The 23,618-nt window shown below is 41.5% G+C and overlaps 2 protein-coding genes across 3 annotated transcripts in view; one reads left to right on the top strand and one right to left on the bottom strand.

The window, feature by feature from the left end:
* Window positions 1-528: 528 nt before the first annotated feature.
* On the bottom strand, window positions 529-1,488 carry foxb2 (forkhead box B2). The gene has a single exon (XM_026343901.1). The coding sequence runs from the start codon at window positions 1,486-1,488 to the stop codon at window positions 529-531; it is 960 nt and encodes a 319-aa protein (XP_026199686.1).
* Window positions 1,489-6,232: 4,744 nt separating this feature from the next.
* The window catches only part of LOC113151062 (prune homolog 2 with BCH domain), a 32,909-nt gene continuing 15,523 nt past the window's right edge, over window positions 6,233-23,618 (top strand). For both annotated transcript variants that reach the window (XM_026343885.1, XM_026343884.1), the window contains exons 1-7: window positions 6,233-6,463; window positions 11,179-11,280; window positions 12,128-12,330; window positions 12,766-12,932; window positions 14,555-14,680; window positions 15,724-15,812; window positions 23,203-23,352. In XM_026343885.1, the coding sequence (XP_026199670.1) occupies window positions 6,425-6,463; window positions 11,179-11,280; window positions 12,128-12,330; window positions 12,766-12,932; window positions 14,555-14,680; window positions 15,724-15,812; window positions 23,203-23,352 (876 nt within the window). In that variant the 5' untranslated portion in view covers window positions 6,233-6,424. The remainder of the gene's footprint in view (window positions 6,464-11,178; window positions 11,281-12,127; window positions 12,331-12,765; window positions 12,933-14,554; window positions 14,681-15,723; window positions 15,813-23,202; window positions 23,353-23,618) is intronic.

Genomic DNA, 23,618 nt, shown 5'->3' with positions numbered 1-23,618 from the left:
AATATCTTAAGATAAATAGTGTTATAATACAAGCATAACACGTCCAATGGACTACTGTAACACAAGTGCATCAGGCCTAATTAAAACCCAAGAAGGCCTATTTGTCTTTAGCCGATAGGTTTGTCATAGATTAAAATAAAAATAAACAGAATAACAGCCAAAAATATATATAAAACAGAGTTGTTGATTTGCATTTGGAAAGAATTTTGGACCGTTTGTCTCCTAAATCAAAGCTTTCTTTGGATTTAGCGTATCTACTTGTCTGATTGTATTTGTCAGTGCCACATTACAATATGTGGTAAATGCCCTCACAAATTGTGCAAATAAATTATGAGTTGAATCAACATGAGTCTAATGAAAAATTCATTACACAGCACAATGTTAACCTTGTTTTTTACAACATCCTACAGATGCGCTTAACATGAGATATATGAAGTCTCTGATTGGCCTGTTCAGTCAAATGTTATGCAATAAAAACGTCTTTCTTGTATGTGTACTTTCCCTCCAAAACAGCCCCAGTTTACCCCGTTAGGACAGCAGGAGAGCCGGGTGTAGAGGGTTGCCTTTCCCCTCTAACAGATCACTTTTCTCCATCACTGACGCCGGGGAGCAGAGCTGGGTCGAGCCGGTCTGCAGCCCCGTCAAACCGGGCACCGGGGCCAAGGATGGAGTGGGTTTTATTGGCACCGGAACGGCAGGCAGGGTTTGCCCGTTAGCACTGTGGTACAGGCTCTTTGCCGAGACGCTGAAGGGCGCGTACTCGGATGATGCGGGCATGGGCACGCCACCCATAGACTCCGACAGCATCCCGACGTGCGGCCACATGGAGTTGACCACGCTGCTGAGCTGTGGGGGCACCGGGTAACCCAGGTGGTGCATTACAGAGGTGAGGGGCAGTCCGCTGGCCATCACACCCTTATAGTCCCGTCCTATAATGTTCTCGATGGCGAACGGGTGTTTAAACCCGCCGGGCTGTGCGCAAGTAATGCCCCCGTAGCCTTGGAAGTGAGGGAGTCGACCTACGGTGCTTGCCGGGCCGGCAGAGTGGTCGTGGTGGCCAGATGCTGTGCCCAGCTTGCTGCCCGGGTGGTGGTGGTGGTGGTGAAAGTAATGCATCATCGGGGAGCTCTTGCAGGCCATGTGCTCCGCGCGCAGCACCTTGAAACGCTTCCGTCTCCTCAGGAAACTGCCATTCTCAAACATGTCACCGCAGTCCGGATGCAAAGCCCAGAAGCTGCCTTTTCCTGGCTGGTCAGGCCGCCGAGGAATCTTGATGAAGCAGTCGTTAAACGAGAGGTTGTGTCGCAGGGAATTCTGCCACCTCTGGGTGTTCTCTCGATAATACGGAAACCGGTCCATGATGAACTTATAAATGTCACTCAGAGGCAGCATCTTCTCGGCTGAGTTCTGGATAGCCATCGCCGTCAGTGATATGTAGGAGTACGGGGGCTTCTGGTCGCTGTAAGAGTTCTTCCCAGGACGAGGCATGACTGGTTTCTGTTTTCTTGAAGTTTGAAATGTTATATAAACCCGTTAAAGTTGTTTAGATGTTATAGTTTACGGTGCTAAGTTGACAATCTTCATCACTCTCCATCTGACGCGTCTGTCCCAAAGTTCTGAGCCATCAGGTTAATCTTCCTGCAGTTGCGCGTTACCTGTGTTATATCGATGAATTCAGTGTAACCAAAAGGCCCACTGCTGTCAGGTAAGACCCTTGTGAGGCTCCTGTCTCCGAAGAAAGTTTCCTCTGAAGAACTCGGTCTGTCTCTGCCAAATTATGCTCGTAGCGCTGTGCGTAAAAGTCGGTCTCTGCGCGCAGAAGTTGAGAGGTCCTCCGAGTTCTCCCTGTTTCTGCGGCGGCTGAAAGATGTGAGGGGGTCACTTTGCTTCTCTGTCTGCGGTGTGTGTCCCTCTCCTCTGGTGAGAGCACGGTTTTTGTAAGACCCCCGCAGGTCGCCGACTCTATTATCTATTATCCAGACACTTAAGAGACACGTCAAGGGAGAGCAGAGGGCTGTGCGCGCGTGTGTCTGATCAAGAAAGTGTGTGCGTGCGTGTGTGTGTGTGTGTGTGTGTGTGTGTGTGAGTGAGAGAGAGAGAGAGAGAGAGAGATGAGGTAAAGAAAAGAACATAAATGAGTGGTGGGTGGTGCGATCGGCAGAGGCGTTCAGCTTTTAATCTCCTGTTTGCCAATCAAAGAGTCCCGCGTAAAGTACGCAGTGACAGAAGAGAACACCACTACACGGTGTTTTAATGGACAGCTCTTTAAATGCCTCTTAGAGAACCCCCAGTAACTCCAAGACTACATCCCTGTACAGTTAACCCTGACCTTTGACCTCTGCCTTCAAAACGCCTTAGAATGGTAGACTTTACATTTTGGAGTTCAGCGTCTCTGTTGCTTTGCACATAACGATTGATTTGTCGTAAACATTCCTGAAAACATACATTTGTAAAATCAAGATGGAGAAATGTTTAACGTCTCAGTGCAGCCACGATAGAGAACGAGGATTTGCCATTTTAGCCCCATTTTACCTGAAGCAATAAATAGTAAAGACTAAAATATACAAATACAACTCCTTTGTTAAATTTGCCCGACTGCACTTTCAGACTTTGCAAACAATAAATCATGTCTTCCTTTGCGCACAATCATCAGTGCACCACGCTTCTGCTCTCAATTACCCGAGCGTGCGCGCACAGAAACATACACGCGGAAAGCGAGCGGGAGAGAGACGCTGTTGTTGATTAATTGCTGAGAGGGGAGTCCGGCGGCTGTCTGTCTGTTCAAACACTCTCCGGTGAATCCTACAAGGATGTAAACAAACTTCATCCCCTGCTCTGAATTCTGTTCAGCGCAGAACAACAAAAGCTGCTCCCCCTTTTTTTTTTCTTTTCTTATCTGGCCAGGTGTCATGACTGGGTCCTTGACGACTCCTGTCTTCCCCGGTGCCCCGATGGGCCCCGAATACATTACAATAATTAAGCCTTCCGTGATTTAGCCTCCTATGAGAGAAGTCCAACAATGTAATTAAGGGCAAGCTTGCTGTACTGAGTATGAATATTCAAAACTGTGTCAATTAATTAGCCAGTGAATCTCCGTTATGTCTCAGTCCTTCAAGCCCACTCAAAAGGTCAGATGTGTCGACGGAGAGCATATTTTAAAGACATCATGCAACTGCAGTGAAAACCACTTTTCAGCCAGAGGAGCGTTTACACGTTCACCGATTGATAAAGAGGGTCGTTGTTGTGCTTCTTGTTGTCTTTGCGCGAAAGGTTTCCTAGAGGCTGAAAAATGAGTTTTGAAACTCCGCGGCCCTCAGAGGCCAACGCGGGTAAAAGCATCCTCTTAAACGCCCGGGAAAGATCAATATTAAATCTGTTTTCACAAAGGGGGCCGTTAAATAGACACCGTGGCTGATCTGCATAACAAAATTAATTAGGTAGTCTACAACAGCCTTCGCCTGCACCCAACTCCTGGACAAATAACTAGTTGTAAAGCACACCTTCTGGGCATACGGAGCATATGCTGGAATTATCCTTAATTGACTAATTACATAAATTACTCATTAAGTTTACAGCACATCAATTGTAAAAGATGTATCAATTAATTTTGCATAAATTACAAGCGGCACGCTGCACGAAGAGGGCGGCTCAGGGAATGAGGGTCGCTGGGAGGGGGTCTGCTCTAAGGTGGGGCGGTCGTGTGTGTGTGTGTGTGTGTGTGTGTGTGTGTGTGTGTGTGTGTGTGTGTGTGAGGCGGTCGTCTGTTTGTTTCCTGTCTCTAATAATTATTTGCTCAGCTTAAGGGCAAAGATATTCTTTTTCTGGCTCCCATTCGCTGAGGGAAAGTGTGGGGGTAATGGCAATTACACTAATAATAATAATCTTAAAGACCTCTCTCCAAGTCATAAGGGGCGCATCGTCGCGGAGAGAGCCATTAAAATCAATTAGCGGGGCCTATTGTTTTCAAAGGAGAATGAAACCAGTGTAGGACTGTGGTGCACACGCTGCAAGCCTCACTTGTGTATATGGGAAATAATTTAGAGGCAAAATACGACAGGTCTCTCTGATTTTAACCATAAAACAGCGAGCAAAATGTAGCTTCAATGGATCAAAGCTGCCTGTTGCCTCAGTCAACTCGGGTTTTCATCACAGTCCAGAGTTTTTATAACTATAAATAAAGTTATACAAAGTTATCTAAAGTAATTAGTTGCATGTAAAGCTTTCAGTCTTCCTCCCAGAACAACAATAAGAAGATGATCAAGTTACATTTTGTATCCATGACCTTTATAATTCTTCCCTCTTTCCCTCACTTTCACATCCACACACCAGTGTCTGCATTACATATTGTAATAAATAAATAAATGTTTGCATGATCTCATCTATTGTATAAAGTAATGTTACAGATGTGAAGACATCTGAGATCACAATGGAATCCAAATGAATAGAGTTGTAGTATTTTTATTCTTCGTTTTGCTTTGTGTCACTTTTTGGTTTTCTGCATTAACTAGTTCACACAGAGGAAAATGATTCAAAGAACCCTTAAATAACTATAATAACTTTTTTTATTTATTTACTTTTTAAAATTTAAAAGTAAAATTTAGGTTTTAAGGCTTTAGCAGTAGCAAACTGTGAGAAGTCAAACATCTATAGAGACAAATGTGGGATTAAAATGTGCATGATGAAAAGCATATATAGGCGTATTCTGTCTTGTTGGTGGTGAAGACGTTTCTTTTTAATGGAATTCATTTAGTCATTTTGGCATTTCTTGAATAAAATACACTGTCCCACATGTGGATTCTGCAAGCAGGACATGAGCAGCAAAGCCTGATTTTATAAACCTGCTGTAGGCAGAGAATCCTAAATACTACTATATTACTTCATTAACACACACTCACACACTTAAACTATACACACTATAGGAGTCTGTGTGGTCAAACCAGCTCCGATAGAGCCCTCAAAGACCAGAACTACATTACACAGCGAACCTAATGAAAATCTATGTACTTCCATCAGCTTTTTACAGCAATAATAATCAAACGAAGAATTTACAGTAGCAAAAGATTAAACTTTAGTGACCAAACCTTTACATTCTTAGGAATTGGAGCAATTGTGCATCTGTTAGTTGTTTGGGTTTGTACTTTTCTTAATGTCATCCATAACTGGCCAATTAGATACAGACATGTCACATAATATCAGCAATAAAGAGCCAAAAGTGTGTTTGTGCTCCTATAAATGCAGTCAGAAAACTTAGTGTTTACAATGATTCCTTTGTAAAACATATACAGCTACCATCAGTGTATTTCTACTCCACATTACTTAAATGACTCGACTCTGCTACTGTTTGTTAGTACAAAGACCTTTTGGCTCTCCAAACTAACACCGCTTCCATTAAGACCAGAGTATCACAGCCTTCACCACAAACCAGAACCAGATTCTCATGCTGCCTGCTGCATTAAAAAGGACTCAGGATATAATACAATTCAGAATAATTTCATTTTGGTGTGATCATGGCTTGATTATAGTAAATGATAGATAGATAGATAGATAGATAGATAGATAGATAGATAGATTCAGTGGCTGACTTTCCATTATGTGTGTGTGTGTGTGTGTGTGTGTGTGTGTGTGTGTGTGTGTGTGTGTGTGTGTGTGTGTGTGTGTGTGACACAGAGAGAGAGCGCCTCTTCAGGTGTTTTTTTTCCGGGTTGTTACTCTCTCGGTCATCTCTCAGATTAATTAAATTGCACACACACACACACACACACACACACACACACACACACACACACACACACACTGTCGAGTAGCTACCAGAGAGATATGACAGTGCACTTTGATTCTGGCTGTGGGTTTGATCATATTGCGGCAAATAGAAAACTGCGGCACACAGGACGTGTGAAGATGCAGAAATCACCACTAGGTCCACTGGCACTGAAAGGGTGCTGTCCGTGGCGCGGGGGGGGGGGGGGGGCGTCAGTGCCACTATTTGTCATTCATTGCCTTGATTGTGCCACTGGTGGACGTTGTGTACGTGTGTGCGTGTGTGTGCGCCTGTATTTGCGCCTTTGCGGGGGAGGGTGAGGAGTACAGTGGGGGGGCTTGTACTGCAGGGAGCGCGGTTGAATCACCGAGCGCGCCTCCGTCGGATCTCCTCTTCCTGCTGTCACACCCACTGATCGGTGTTGTGGGTTTATCCCGTGGATGAGGGGAGGACCGACGGCACACGCAGCGGCAGAGCGTGCTGCAGTGCGAGCGCAGCGGGGGGACTCGGGAGCGGAGAGAGAAAACACACACACACACACACACACACGGACGCACGCACACACACACACACACACACACACACACATCAGCAGTCTGTCCGCCTCATCGCTGAAACTTGGTCTATGGAGAGATCTGCGGCGGCACCGTAGCGACGCAGGCCGACATGGAAGAGTATTTGCGGAGGGTCCAGAGCAGACTCGGGGTGAGTTGAGAGCCTTCAGCGGCGTTAACACCGGGGGGTTGTGGCTGTAATGATGGAGGGGACCATGACGAGAAAGCTGCTACTGCTGCGCTACAGGCTGCGTTCCTGTTGCTGAAAAAGGCGCACGGTAAAAAAGCCTCTCACGTCCCTCCGGTCCCCCCCCCCCCCGAAGCACCTGTAGATCGACAGGATGACGGCATAGGGGGGGGAAAAAGGGAAATAAGCATCGTGGGCCCGCGCAACGAGCTCGTTGTGTTTACAATAACATCAGTGTGTGAATTTAAATAAGGTGCTGATTTCTAATGAGGGGGAGGCGTGACATCAACAAGTTTAGCCAGAGGCTGTCCTTCCCTGCTATCTGGTTGCTCTGCAGATACTGACTCATAATTTGCATTTGATCCAGGAATGGATATGTGTTCCCACATAAAAAAAACGCTTCATGCAAATAATAACAAGCTCATTTCTAGACACTGAGAGGCTGGGGAGCACTGTTTTGTGTTCTTGGACACACATACTTGATAATGGTTATGCAGATGCAGTTATACTATTCCTGCCACTGTGTACAGTCTTGGCCTGTATACATTTAGCCCAGTCACATTATGGACCCTCCTGTGGATGCTTCACAGGATGTGAGGCTGTCTTGAATGGCATGACCATGATATCAGTTGGGGCATGGTCATAGTATGTCACTTCAGTTTTGAGTTGTGAATACATATCCTCACCCTCGTTGAAATATATTGAGTATTTGTGATGAGTCAGTGTCCTGATGTTTACCTCCTTCTCTGCATTGACATATGGGCAGCACCCTGTGTTTTTCATTTATTCCTCTGATGATTATGGAGTTTGCCCATGCACCTGCCAGTGTCAGGAACTGATCAGAAATAGCTGGGTCTCCCGTCTCCCACTGACCAGTAGTAGTGACTTTGCAGTTTTTCTCACTGTCTAAAGGGTGGACAAACATAAATACACATATACATGTGTCAGACATGAGCAGTGTTTGTTCAGTATTTGTTTGAATGCACTTTCAAACACTTACTTTAATGTCCATCCACACAAACAGCAGAATGAGTTATTGATATTTGTCCATGTGCTTCTGCCATCATTTTTTTTTTTCAAAGTTAACAGTGAAAAGCCACACCTAGACGTAATCTACGCTGAGAAAACTATTTTACTTCAAAGGCCATTTGTTAGCTCTTCTGAATTCTCCATCATGTGATCTGTGGAGTTTGCCACTTGTCATTGGATGTCATGTTTTTTGAGCACTGTAAAGGCTGAGCCTTCATTTTCTTTTTTTGATGCTGCAATCTCACCTTAAAGTCAGTTTAGTGGGTTTTGTACAGTACTTACTGTAAGTTGTCTGAGCTTTATAACGCATGTAATAGTTCTTTGAATTCATTATATTTCTAGACATTCTCCACTAATCGAAATATTCAGTTTGTTCAAGTAAACAGGTGTCTGTCAGTGCACTAAACACATGAATGCTAACAGTCTGTGTGGAATGAAAATTAAAAAAGGCTAAGAGCTTTTATCTGCGATGTACTTCACATAAATGTAGGGAAAGCTGAAGAAAAGAAAAGATCAAAGAAGCAAATCCGCAGATCAGAGCGCAGCAGGGTAATTGAGCGATAAGAAGAGCAACTGATGAGTGTCGTGGAGGCTGCAGATAAGTGTAACACATGTCATGATTCATGACTGTTTCTGTCACACGCACACACACACACACACACAGACACTCACTCTACCATCTGTCTGATATAAACTTTGATGATTCGATCTTTTGCTGACCACTCTCTACTCCCTGTCACTCTCCCTGTCTGTGTCTCTCTCTCTACTTTCGAGATGGCCACCATCCAGAACACCCATACCTCTAATTGGCCTGGCTCTTAGTGCTCGCTGAACCAGTCTCTCTTTCTCTCTCAGTTTTTCTCTTTGTACAGCTCCACAGCTCACGCTCTTCTCTCTCACATTGTTTGGCACAGCTCTCAAGCAATGTGCTGAGTGGACTTCCAGGAGAAAGTCCTTATAGCCGATGCACTCGTGCATACGCACACACACATACGCACATTTTTGTATGGCAGTCAGTGTGAGGACGCTCATTGACATAATGCATTCCCTGTCGCATAGGCATGCAAATTTATTTTTAGATTTGGGTTCGTAATCATTACCTGTAGGGCATTTTCCTGTTAATAGTTGCAACATTATGTACTTGTTGGAGAATAAAGCAACTTGTTAGATAAATATTGGCATCAGCTTTTACAGGTACTTACTTGCTCTGCTTATTTTCAGCACCTTTGTGGGAGTTTTTATATTGTGCCTATGTTGAGAAGGATTCCTCTTGTTGCTTTACACGTCTTCCATAATCCATACACACTTGCACTTCATTAAGATAGTGATAGATGATCAGACCTATCTGTTAATTTGCTGTGACTGACTGGTGAGTAGTTGTCGTGATTCGTTATTTTCTGCTAAACGTGGTGGCAGGTTCCAGATACTCTATACGTACTGTTTCAGAATGCTACTACGAGCGGAGGAGAGGAGAGGAGAGGAGACTGGAGAGATTGGATGTGGTGAGACGGGGAGATAGAGCTCAGAGGAAGAGCACTCAGATTGAAGGATATCAGATGGCCGGTACATGCTCATGTACACACACAGCAGTGTTCTTCCGCTGCAGCAGAACACACACTGAGTGCCCTTTTCTCCTGCTAATGCATCGTTTCCTTTTCTCTGGCTATCTAGTATTGATTTATTCTCCCTCTCTCCCTCTTTTGAAGGAGCTGGCTGCCGGCCTCCTCCCCCCTCTCCCGCTCTCTCACACACACTTTCTCCTCTTTCTGTTCCTCCATACACTCCCTCTTTATGTTCTCTCCCTTTCCACATCTCTGCTCCCTCTTATCTCAGTTCTTACTCCTCCGTGCTCCCTCTTCTCCCTATCACATTTTTTCACCTGTCTACTCCCATTTTTCCTGCTTTCCTTTCCCCACCTCTTCCACAAGTCTGACTTCACCTTACACCTACATTTTCATAAGCCTCTTCTGCTTCCTTGGCTTATTTCCTCCAACCTCACTACACTCTTTTCTGATTCTCGGTCTGATCAACCCCCTCACGCCCTCTCCATGATTTGGTCCTTCATTCCTTCTCCTCCCGGCCTGATTGTAAAGATCTTTGAACAGAAATAAGACAAATTAATTCATAATTTTGTCAACAAATTAGCTCAAAGCAGTAATATCCAATTAAAAATAAGCAAAGAAGCTGTGTGTGATCAAAACACTTGCAAACTTTGTACTGCTGCCATTGACCTCCATTATTTTCTTGTATGGTTGTGAAAATTGAATTTAATGACTTTGAATGTGCTTTAAAAGCATTTCGATCACTTCTAACATTCGTCCTCCTTTTAGAAGCATCTTATGCAACTGGTTTGTAATTCACCAACAATTTGTTGTTGTTCAGGCCATCTAGCCCGCTGCAGATTGTGGAGCAGCCGTTCAATCACTGGGAAAGAAATTGTACATGCTAATCTGTGTCACCTACTCCAGAGCAGTTACTTTATACTAGTAAAATACTACAGATAAATAATGTAGCAGCTGCTGCCGTTCTAACAGCTCCACCACCTGCAGGAACCAAGTGTTTTTTTGTGCCTCTCTTGAAATTCAAGAAAAAAAAAAACAGTTTTGAATCTGGCACCTCTTTAGTGCAACTATATTTTTCTCACAATAACGACAATTATGTTCTTTCAGTATTAGAAACATATTGTTCCCTGTGATTACAGGAACTCAATATAAATACATGTAGTCCTCTTTGAAAAATGGATAGCAGAACTGCTGCTGGGTGGGCTTGTATCAGTAGTGAGTCAGCTCATCTGTTTTAGATCAAATAAATCAGGACTCACAGAACAGGTTGAGGATGTGCTGCCAAACTTTGTTGTACAGTTTCCCGTGCCTTTTAGCAAAGGCTGTTAATCTTGAGTTATATTGTAAAGGAAGCATTTGCTAATTTTATTATGATGTGTTGAATTTTCTTTTATTTGATTTTCACAAAGATAAGAGTTGATTGTCCGGAGACATGTGGAAATGTGACACAGTGCAATTCTATGTGAATTACTAAATTTAAACATTAGTGCTTGATCTGGGCTATGACATTATATTAAAATCTATATGTATATTTTATATTCCCACTAAACAAATGAAGGAAGAAACTTAATTTTCTGCCTTTTTCACTCGGAGATGAATGTTTAATCTCTGTAATGGCACTATCATTAATGTCCACTTAACCTAAATGAGGAGTGTTTGTCTGCATTGTTTAGTACAATTAATGGAACTCATCACTTCTCTGACAAAGCATGTTACTTTGAGTTAGCAGTCTTTTCTCTCCCTAATTTAGACCGCTGCTTCACTGTTCCGGCTGATTATGCCTCTAGTGTAGTACATATTGAATAGTATTCTCTTTCAAGAATGAGCCAAGCCTTGTAGCACCATGATTTCATTATTAATGCATAGTGTTGCTTTCAAAATGCTGCAGTCATCTAACACAGTCATGCTGGCTCAATGAGTTTCAGCTGATACAGTTACATTAGTTTTCAGATTAAACAGTAATGTATAGAGCTGTCATCTGCTTCCATAGTTGTGTGCTGAAAAACAAATGGATTAGGCAGAACATTTCAAAGTTGAAGAAGCTACAGGCGAACTAACCTTGTACTACATGTTTATGTGTGTTTCCAGGCAGATGCAGTGGAGAGTCCCATCCACGCTGTTTTAGGCGGACCAGAACCAGATGTTGACACTGTAGCTGCAACACTGTGCTTAGCACTACACCTCAGCCAAGTAACATGAATTCTTCCTGTTTGTTTATTTGTGTGTGTGACTGTCTGTGTGTTTTCTACTTAAACCATGGAGAAGCCAGTTGAAGTATTCAGAGGGTTGTAAACTGTACAAGAAAACTGTAGTGTACAATAAAGTAACCTAATTTTCTTTGTCTATTACATTGTGGGAGAACAGTAGTCAGTCAAAAATCTACCATATTTTTTATGCGTACAGTTTATTTACACTTCATTTACAAGCTATAATATTTGCAAAATGCATACTCACATATTGCTATTTCATTTGAATGTTTCGTGTACAGTGTAAGGTGGTAGTCATTGTGCAGATCTCTTTTTTTGCTTCAGAATAATGAATATTTTCCAAAAACTTAATTATTCAGAGTAGTCATTATTTAAAAAAACTGGGAACACTGTTATGGCTTTATCTGGCTGTTTGCCCAGTGAACTACTACTTTTTTTTAATAGAAATAAGTAGCACCTGGCGTTCATTATTAGTGAAAGTACTACTTTGGCAAATGTTTTAACTGCTAAACAGTGAATGAGGAAAAATAATTTCCCTGCATCATTTACTATATGCATACATACTTCTTATCACAAAATATATGATTATCCAAGTCCTGTTATTATTTTACTGCAAAGGCATAATAATAATAAACAGGTTTCCTCAGATTTAAGTACAGGGTTGTACAATATCATAGTGCACAGCATGTTGCTTTTATATTTTTATTTTTAGAAGTATACATTTATTTTTAAGGTAAAATTTACTAATTGCTTAACTTAATCTCCTGTTCGTGTGTTTTTATTTTATAATATGTTGAACTTCATGTATGTCGTTTGTCTGTGTGCTCCAGAAGGAAAGATCAGGCCGAGTGTGTCTACCAGTTTTGTGCGGCCGACCATATGACGGTGTGTTGCCTGGGGAGACAGCGAAGTATCTGCAGAGGGTGAAAATTAGTGAGAGCCTGCTGCTGTGGAGGGAGGACGTAGACCTGGTGAAGCTTCATCATGCTGGAAAACTCTCTCTGACGCTGCTGAGAGATGGACTGCTAGACAGGTAAATACACTCATATGCAAATTAAAGCACAAACTCCAAGTTAATTTGTAGATACCTTCAACTGACCTTTAACTGCTTTTTAAAAGTGTTACCAGAAAAGTTATTAAACTCTTACCAAAAAACAGGTTGAGTGAATTCAGGATTCTTTTTGTTTCACTGGACCAACACTGATTAATGTATGTTTACATGTAGCTGACACTGCAGCACAAACACACTGCAGACCACAAACATATCGGGAAACACTGGCTTCTGACTGAGAAGACTTTATTTGTTGATGTGAAAATGAGTATGTTTGAGTCGGTATTTCAGGCCCGCATGTGTTCATCCCGCATGACCCAAAGGGGAGTTATATTTATGCTAATGCCTCACAATCATCGTTTCTTCCCCTGCAGCCATACATATCTGCCTCACCCCCATTTCTTCTCACTCTCCCAGCTCTGACTATCGCACACTGGAGTCCAGCATCCTGCGAGTGGTCCATCTCAATAGGCAGCAGGACGCAGAAGATGATGGGGCATCGTCCGCGGTGACAACAGTCGCCAGGGAGATTCTTCAAGAGGCAGCAGAGCACATCAGAGCATCGCTGGGGGAGACTCTTGGAGGTGAGGGAGGCGCAGGCGCCCCCCCAGGGGGAGTAATGGGGCGATGAAGGAGGACACACACAAATCCCCTGACATGACTCGCTTAGCACCCACCAGGAGAGATGGAGAAAGAGAGAGATGAGGGGTGGTGAGTGTGAGCAAGGAGCAGCTCAGAAAGACACACAGATAATGTGACTGTCTTCTGTTTAAGTTAGTTTAGTCAAATGTAGGAGGAGCAGAGAAATAAACTATGTGTTTGTGTACTTTATAAAATAATGTAGCAATAAATATTGTATACTATATGGTTTGTTGCTTTATATTAATTCAAATTACAACAGTTCAACTTCACTTGGGGCACATTTCAAATCCTTGTGCGATCGCAGTTAAGAGGCAAAACAGAGCGAGAGCGGTAAATTAGCATTTTGTGTGTGTGTTTGTATAACTATCATTGTGAGGACCAGCATGAATTTTTAACCTTTGGACTGAGGACCTATTTACAAAGTGAGGACATTTAAGCCGGAGCAGTTTGGGGTTAAGACTGGGTTTTAGGGTTAGAATTGGGTTTTGTTAGGGTTAGTGTAGGGTTTAGGGTGAGGCAGTACATGTGATAAATTAAAAATTGAAACAGAGTAGATTAGCATGGTCTATGTGACAGTAGGGGGCTAGGAAATTAGTTATGTCGATGAGTGTCCGCACACTGACTGCCATACAATAATGTGCGTGTGTGTGTATTGTCTGTTCAGTAATGCTTTGCTGTTTTTTCAGATGGAGAGTGGACAGATAGATGAAATCTAAGATTAAAATTAAGATTAAAATTGGAATAAGAAGAGCCAAAAGAAGCAACCTAGAGTGCAGACAGAGACAAATAAAGATGTAGTTTTAGAGCGTTGGATTGATGTACTGTGTGGAGTCCTTTAGATAGTGTGTTTTCTAGTCCACTGATTCCTGAAGAGGTTTGGCTGTTTAACTGTTTTCATAATCCTACCACGTGCTGTCCAGTTAAAAGTATTATCAAAGGTCTTTTATGGTTTATGCTGTGAACTGGATGATTTATGGATAGTTTAACAGCACGTTTTGCAGCTGCTCAGAACATTTAAAATGTACAGTAGTTTTTAAAAAGCCTGACCTGGATAGCCCAAATGTTTAAACTTTAAACTTTAAGTCCATAATCCCAAATGTTAGTGCTGCCTTTCATTGAGAGTGAATGATTGACTTATTACTGTGGTGCCTGTGTGATAGAACCACAGTAGAGGGCACAAAATTTTTTGGAGGTTTTCTTGTCCCTGATTGCAACTTTGTGTTCAATAGCCTAATGAAAAGTGTGGCAAAGGACAAGTGACATCAATATTTATTGAATCTGATCAGTCTGGGGAACAGCCTGAAAGAGATCACATTTAAAGTAAAAAAAAGTACTCGAGGCTTAAGAAGCATATCTAATGATGAGATAATATATAATGAGGCCATACACTACTCAGATTAAGTGGCTTTTCTTGGCTTAAGACCAAACAGTGTTGCAGTGCTGGGCTCTTGTCGAACACCATATGTTTAAGTTCATGGATTAGTTTCTTAAAGGCACAAATTCATCAATGGGCCTGTCAACACTGGACAGTTCATGACGGGTTTCTGTGTTTGTGTGTCTACAGAGTCCTTGCGGCTGCAAAGTGAAGCTTTGTGGATCAAACATGGACGTCACTCTGCACAACTGGAGGAGCTCTTACTGCAATGGAGTGACGTCACTGCAGGTCAACATGATGAGGCAAAGCTTCAGTGTACGTATTTGAACATGCATGTCGTGCAGCTGAGCTTTAAGAGAACTCTGTAGAGTTCACATGATGGGATGAGGTCCCACCCATGTCTGTTTACACAGTGTGTCTTTATCTATGATATAAAACCACTGCGTTCCCTTTTGCAAGTTAATACTGAAGACAATAACTGCACAGTTCTCCATTCATTCTGTTATTGACATGTATATTGTCATGTAATGGTGCCTTGTGTTATTTTATGAAAGGAAATTCAAAATCGCCTCATACTAACATTGTCAACTGTTCTGTTTACTTTTCAATCTAAACAGACTTTTATTAGCATGTTAACATTAGTTTTATAAGCCAGTCCAGTTAGAGTTACACCTGTAGCAGTTACGGGTGTAAATATTCAGTAACAACTGATCTCTATTTAGGTTTTGAGTGTCACTGCCCTTTTAATTGTGTGATGTGTAAATCTTCATCCACACCCGTGAAGGCACAGCAGGAATATATCCATTGACAGGTGGAGCGTTGGTAAAGGATCCCCCTCAGATCTTTCTAATCCTTGTGGCTAATTAAGCTACTGGTTGAGTTGAAGATGGGTGGAGCTGTGCTGGGAGCTGTCACCAAACTCTGTAAACTGACAACAATAAAAACAGTGGAAATGACATCACCCTCACAGGTGAAACACAGCGCACAGTGTGTGGGAGAGCTGGTAAAAATACTTATTCAGTCTTGAAGAAAGATCTGATGAGGCAACATAATTGAAAATATCTGTGTGAGTGGACTGCTGGAGTGTAGGGGCTTTAAAAAAGCAGACATATAGTAAGTCCAATAGCCGCAGGTGCGCTCTGTCAGCATCACTTGATTTCTAATAGTTCATCAGTCAGAATAATTCCTCTAGTGTCATTTGTGAATTTTCCCAACATTGCAACATCCTTTCAATCAGCTCTTCTTTTCAGAGCGTGCATTCATGCTTGTGTTTTTTCTGTCTGTTGTGAAATTGTTTCGTATCCTTTTGTGTGTGTTTTACATAACTGTTAGTCTGTTTGTGTGCTGACTGGGTGTAGACTTGGAGCAGCTGCTGACTGCGGAGCTGAAGGAGTTCTCTGATGGAGAGATGACCATAGCACTGTCTTCAGTGACCACAAATAAGGATGTAAGTGATCCCTTATCCCATTTAGTTTAGTTTGAGTCAGTAAAACACAAAGGAAGGAATCTGCCAGTGACATTTTCAGAGTTTTCTTTCTGAATGTTTGACTGTTGAAGAGATACCAACATAAAATCCTAAAAGTCATACTTTTATGAGACATTGATAAGCACACTAATTAAATTGAAATTCTTAGACCATAAGAATGCATGGCTCATATTAATTTTACATGACACATGCAAAGATAAGTGTCGCTACATGGAAATTGTGGCTAATTAAACCACATTACATTAGCCTGTTGATGATGCGTCTCACCTTCCTTTGTAAGTTGGTTTCAAAGAAGCTTGTGATAACTTCAATGGTCTCATAAACAACTAATAGAGGAGAAAAAACTAAATAAAAAAAAAGCTTTCTGTTTTTAAAAAGTTGCTCGTGTTGGCTTTAGTGTTTTGGATGTATCCCACCTGAACTGTGTTATTTTGGGGAGGTGTTGTGCCAGCAGAGAAACTCCCCTGATGTTTTGGTTTTCTGAATTTGGATGAGATGTAGATGGGGTCCTGAGATCCTCTCCAGCGGTATCCTAAAATCCAGCGCACACACTCAAACAGGCGCATGTCCGCACACATTTGTGAAATGTTGGACTTTTCTATCTCTGTCATTCTCGCAAACACACACACACACACACACACACACACACACACACACACACACACAAAGGATGCTCTAAGCCTTTGAGTTTACTCCTTGCATTTCTCCCTGCTGCAACTTCTAATGTGTTCACCCCCCCCCCTCCAAAAAAAAAATCATTCATTATTTCTTTTTTATCTCCTTCTCACTTGCAAAGCCCATTTTTCTCTGTGGCTGCCTAGCGTGCAGTATTAGGCTATGTGTAAAATAAATGATGTCTGTAGCCGTAGGGGTATGGCTCTGCCTCCCCCAGAAAACTACCTAACGTCCAAGGAACATTAAACACCCAGATCCTCGTTTAGCGAATAAATAACCATTCATTTGAATGGCTTTGTCTGTGTGCGCACCGGACTTTCTGTGCATATTTTACCAGCGCTGTGCCTACATGCTGTGTGTCAGGAGAGAGAGAGAGAGACACACACACACAGTGAGAGAGAGAGGGCCCATTAGAGACTTAATATAGAATAAATGGCCAGGGGCCTGTGTGTCGCCAGCGGACCCTCCAACTCCACAGCGTCATGGTGGGTTACTAATGACCTGAGATCGAGCTCCAAAATGAACTCCTTATATGCATGTCATTTGCAGTGTGTATATATTTATATATTATTTTTTAATTGTGTTTGAAAAGAGAGTAAAACGGTATGAGAGTGTCATTTATTGAGGGGGCTTAGGGAAGTTCTGCCTTAAATGATTCTTTCCAGAAAACTAAATAAATTAGATTCAATTAGTCTTTAATGGTGTATGTGTTATGTGATTGTCAAAGTGTGTTTTTTGTCTCTGTGTGTTTGATAGTAGTTAAAGCAGAGTAGACTTTGGGGTAGGAAAAAAAATCTGGCTGTGATTGCCTAGTTAGCAGAAGAAAAAGCCTCAGAGTGTGTGTGGTGTAACGATATGGACACATCGCATAGGCTGACTAATGTATTTTTGTATACTGTACAAACATACATTAGTCAGTCTGCGTGCTTCTCTATTACAAAAGAGAGAAGTGGAAATGAACAGAGTTTCATTCTTTCAAAATTACAGCGCCAGTCTGGGTGTTTCTGTGGATCATTTGTATCTGCTCATCAATGTGCATTACATTTGAAGCTGTAAAGGCAGAATGAGTGTTTGTCAAACAGTAATAGTGAAACGCACTGTAAGTTTTCCCATGATGCTGGGCCTGAGCAATAATTATATGTAGTTGCTGTCTTTGGTGATGTTGGGTGTTGCACTGCATATAATTGACATAGTGGAAATAAAGCTGTTACAGCAGTGAGCAGCCTATTTGCCATTCAAACTTGTCAGCTTTGCTTTACTGTGTATATTTATTGTTGCAGTCACTGTGCCAGTTTTTTGTATGTACCGTAAGAATGCATTTTTTTGAATGTTGGCTGTAGCGATTGCTTTTCTTTTGTTTATCATTCATTTTCTTTCTGCCCGTTGTTACATCTGAGTGTGTTCCCTTATTGCTGCGCTGCACACATGGTGTAATTTACTTTTTCACATTTCCATGTGCAGAATATAATCTATACTAAAAGAATGACCAGCTGAAGATGATGAATCAGGGTCAGTAAAATAAAAGTCTAGTCTAAACCTCACCTTGAGCTGATATTTGGTAACTGATTATATAAATAACATTAAATTTATGTTTATGAGTTGATTTAATCATACAATATATCCAGTAGATGTGCTCTACAGATGAAAAGTTTAGGGAAGAATAAAGGTAAATGCATTTTCACTATAATTAGAGCAGTATTATCACAGTACTTTGTAGGAAACTGATAGATCAGATATTTCAGTATTTAAAGGCACTTTCTTCATTTTTGTATTGGAAATGATCCTTCAATCTTCTCTTGTTATTATGTGTTCTTTCACTTTATGTATTATAATTTCAATTCAATTCAATTTTATTTATGTAAGGTGTGTGTACAGTGTAAGGTTTAAGACCTTACAAAATATAACTGTATACAGAATCATACAGAAAACCCAACAACCCCATCTGAGCATCACTAGGCGACAGTGGAGAGGTTCCTTTTTAAAGATCACCAATATATCCCTGTTTGAAAGAACTTCTACACTACACTGTCTACTGGATTGGTGGCAGTACTGTGTCCGATAGCAGAAAAGGCACCGTAGGAGCCAATAGGGGTCAAGTGTCTTGCTCAAGGGCACGCAGTCATTGTGCAGCACCACCTGTACATCACATGTAAATATGACAGCTAGCAGCTAAGTCCATACAGAGCAATAGAGAAGTTGGAAGGCTTTTCCTGATGGGATGAAAGGTTTTGTGTAACATTTACATAAAGCTCACATTAATAAATCCACAAACACACATTATTCACAGAGTCACGCCAGTGACTGTGTGTCAGTGTATCAGGTTTTCATGGCTCAGTAATTAGCGCTGGCAGATGAAGCTTTGGTCGGATGAAGAGTTGTCATGCTGTGGAGTTGATGAACTGTGGGAAGGACAGGAGCCCGCAGCCACACACACACACACGCACACATACAGTCATGAATATGTGACTAATGTGTTTGTGTGTCAGTGTGTGTGTTAATACGGACATCTATGTATTGCAATATGTTCTTTGACTTCTGTCTGTTCCAAGAGCATTTCTATATGAGACAACAGAAAGGTGTGGACTGGGGTAAAAGTGGGCACAGGCTAATCCGGTGTTCCACCAAGACATCCAAATAATTGTAGTGTTTGTTTTCTCTGTGTATCAAACTAAATCAATCATCTTGTGATCTCTGAGTGTCTCTGAGTTGCACACTTCTGAGTATCTCCTCAAAAGATAATGCATCTCTGGACACGTTAACATTTTCATTGATAATGTTTTGTGTCGTTGATGTTTTCGTTTTGTGTGTGTGTGTGTGTGTGTGTGCGTGCGTGTGTCCATTTCTCCATCTGAGGTTTGCTTTAGGTTTCATGTTGGCGACGTTGATTGTCTCTAATGCGTTGTTTGTTCACAGTCCTCCGGCCCTTCTGTTTGTTTATGCGGGGCCAGTTTTACCCTACACCACTTGCACAAATAATTATGCTCGCTAATGAAGGGGCCCGCAGCCACAGCACTCGGTAAATGCCTTTCTGATGAGAGGCACTAGGAGACAGCAGGTGCAGGGTGGGCCTCCCAGGGACTAAGATTGAAGACCAGGAAGCCAGGGTGCCCCGCCCCTCCCATCCCTCTTGCTATTTCTCTCTTGACATCCTGGTTCTTTATTTCTTGTTTGCAGTGATATTTGTGGTACAAGTATTCATATTTCAGAATGCTTACAACTTGTTGAATGATTCAAATATTCAAATTGCAAAATCTGCATGCATAACACAATATCCTGTTTGCAGTAGCCTGGGATTTGCTGTTGCCAGTTTATTACTGTGTTGTTCTTCTTGCCATGTCACTTTTATCTGGTCCAGAATTTATTTGGTTGTAATTTTGTAATTTGGCTGCAAGACACATTAGAGAATTTATTACATATACACAAATGTGGTGTTTAAACAAGTTTAGAAAACTGCTGTACAGACAGTCGTCATACTGTCTTTAGTAACTTGCAGTGATGTTTCTCTCTCATCATCTCTTCTGAAACAGTTATTCTTTCTCTTTCTCCATTTTCATTCTCCTCCTGTGGCTTCCTTGGGCTTTGAGGGCAAACAAATAAACATAACAAAACATTTATAGACTCAGCACTTGCATCCTGGCCCCCAAATCCCTGCACTTGGAGCTGAGTGAATGAAGCATGCGGAGAAGGCCCATATGAGATAGACAGAAAGACATTTGAGCTTCTTTCTCTGCAAACTTTTTTTACCCCCCTCCCCTTTTCCCTCTGTCTTTTCCAAAACTTCATAAGCAGTGATATTGTAGTGTGTGTGTGTGTGTGCGCGCATGAGAGTGAACAAGAGCGTCAAGGCTGTTTGTGAGCACATGCATGTGTGAGTTCAGCTGTGCATGTGTGTGTGATAAATGGTATATGTTGCACATGTGTGCGTGTATTTGCATGTGTGAGTTTGAGCAGGGTGGTGTCAGCTCGCTCCTTGCCACCCCATTTGCTGTAGCTGTACCGCTGTGATCACAGACAGATGTATAAATCAAACCTCGCTTGATGGATTCATCAGGGTGGCGAAACGATCGCCTGAGAAGAACTTGCAACTCTCTTAGCGTTCTGTGTTCTGACGGAAAGGGTATGCAAAGAGCCTAAATGGATGAACGCTTGATTAATTCTTTGCCGGAGATGTTGGCGACAGCAGGAAATGTGTTTTTGCTTTGACTGTGTTTGCACGGGAATTTACGCGCGCGGGGCGTGAGTTATGAGGCCTGAGTTTTGTACCTAAGGCTATTGTGCATAATGATGGCAGGTTGGGAGAACTGCATGCAGCCGCTAAAGACTTGCTACCTGTGGAGCAAAGACAACCAAAGAGAGGGAGAGAGAGGGAGAGAGAGAGAGAGAGATATAAAGATATAGCTGCAAAGTATGAGAGGAAAGACATGAAAGTGTGACAGAAAAACAGAAAGAAAAAATAAGATAAAAACAAGATAACGAAGACTTGGATGAACATAAAGAAGTTGACATCAATACCTGTTTTCTCAAAGTTGTGAGTCAGGAGCTGAAATAAGATTGTTGCATAAGCACTGTTCATTAAAAGTAATTGCTGAAAACTTAAAAGAAATCTGATATTCCAACACACCAAAGCTATTGCCAAACTTTTTTTTGCAGTGAAATTGAGCTGAGATCATGTGTATGAGAAAAAGTTCTGTCTGATGCTGCCATGACTGTCATATTACCACACCGTAAGACCAATAACATTTCTTAATCAAGATCCATTACTTTAAATGTTTATTTATGTTGACACAACCTCATTAACATTATGTTTACTGCAGTCATGTGTGTAAAAGTCTTTATTTATTATTTTTCATAATAGAAAACTTGAAACTTTAAAAAATGTATGGATATGTGTTCCTGAGAATTTGTTTGTTCTTAATTAAATATTACCCTTTTTTTAAAAGTAAATCTGAAAGTAAATGTTTGACACAGGTTAGTAAATAAGACACAGGTTTCTGTGTGCTGATCTTAAGGTTCTTAGCAAGTGGATTTTTATAGCTAACATGTTGGTAATTTATAAGAAAAGGCAATCTGTGTATCTGGGGGAGGCAGAAAGAGACAGAAAGAGGAGGGGCAGGCAATATGAATAGTAATTTACTCAGTTAAGAGCCAAATGGCAGACAGACTGTTGCACTGCGTGTTATCTCCGAGATTTGCACTCTGCTCATTTTCTGGCTATATTTTCCTGCCTGTGTGTGTGAGTATGTGTGTGCAGTTTTGTGTGCATATGCACACAGCTGGGTTGTAGCTTTAGAGTACTGGCATCATTTGTGCATTTCTGTGTATATTGTACTGTAAATCACAAAGACTTTATTGCTTTACCAGAGCTCATATGTGTACATACGGGTGCATGTTTGCTCATACACTGAGATTACAGTAGATGACTGGTGGATTTATGTGTGCATAGCTTTATGTTATGGGTTACATGTATCGTCACTTGTGTGTTTGTACTTATATGAGTGAATATGTGTGTTTTAACGAATCTTTGGAGGCTTCATTGAACTCATCAGGATATCAGTGTTGAGAAATGGCAGTGTCAGTGAAGTGACAGTTGTGTGTGTGTGCGAGGATTGATGGACCTGATTCTGACAGCAGCCATATTGAGGAGAGAGAGAGGGATGGAGGGAAAAACAGGGGGAGGAGTATTGTAGCCCCCTCATCCTCACAGGTTAATATTGACACAGTCTGGGCAGATACAGTGCCTGAAGTGCTCATCAATCATTTTCAGTGGACCCATTCAAATGCATTCACAAACACACACACACACACACACTCACAAGCTCAAGCAGAAGGACCACACGCACTGTAAACAAACATACAAAGTCAGGATGATTGTTGTACTATTTGAAATCAGACAACAGGAATAGAAATATGGTTTAATGAATGCCAGACACAGGCATGCATGTCAGACTCCCTCTGTTGGCTTTACTACAGCTACGTCTTTCGTTTAAAGGTTTCACTTAAATAAGCACTACAACAATTTTGAGAACTTTGCAAAACAAACAGTTGTACAACAAATCTAGATTAATCAAGCAAATATGTTTTCAAAAGTATCACTTTGCACATTTCATGTGTAACCCTGCGTGGCAAATTATGGTTGCCATAACATTGTTGTTAATCATTTTAGAGAAAACGAAAAAAAACAAGTTCTTTTGACAAACAAAACAATTAATTAATGCAACTTTTCATCCATCAATCATTGTGTGTGTCACTGAATTACCATAATCTGTGCATAGTGGCTGTTTTAAGAGCAAACAGTTAATTTCCAAACAATAAATCACAAAATGTCTCTCTACCCCTCTGTGCACTCTGACAGCTTCGTCTCTCATTGCTACAGATGAAGGCTTACTTTAATCAACTTCAGTTTTACTAAAAAAAATTGAATCATATGCACAAAAAAAGGCAGGGGTCTAACAAAGTTTCCCATACAGCTGTAACCAGAGAGGAACAAATGTTTATTAATCATTTTGAGACAATTATGATGAAATGTAATAATAGCTTCTTTTACTTTTCTATCCATTAAAATACTTTCAAAACAGTTAGAACTGTGAGCATCTGTCAAACAGCTTGCCTTACACATTCCAGATGTTGATTTTTATTTTTGTATTATTTATTAATTTATTGCTTTTGTTTCTTCCAGGACTTGCATGGATATGTGGATGGTCTAAAATATTTCTGTCATCACCACGACTATGATGGTCTGGTCGTCCTCTTATCTGTCAGTGATACAGTTCACCATCCTCGTCAGCAGGTGGTTGTCTACTCAAACAACACGGATATCCTAAACCAGGTAAATCAGCTGTAAGACCACCAACACCAAAATCTATGTCACATGTGAGACACGCGTACTGTAGTTCTTTGTCAGAGAATATAGTTATTTTGTTTTAACAAACTAAATCATCCCTAGAAAAAGCTAAATCGTTGAGGACAGCAGCAGAGGTTGGTTAAAAGGTGTGTGGGGTGTTGAATGGGGTACGCTGTGCTGCTCAGCGCCCAGACTAGTTAGGCAGCAATGTGATGCTCGCTCATGTCAATCAGCCTTTGCATAAATGTAAT

This window comes from Anabas testudineus, chromosome 9 (assembly GCF_900324465.2).
Source record: "Anabas testudineus chromosome 9, fAnaTes1.2, whole genome shotgun sequence".
Taxonomy (NCBI): domain Eukaryota; kingdom Metazoa; phylum Chordata; class Actinopteri; order Anabantiformes; family Anabantidae; genus Anabas; species Anabas testudineus.
Note: the sequence above shows the minus strand (reverse complement) of the source record. Positions and strands in the feature narration are given on the sequence as shown.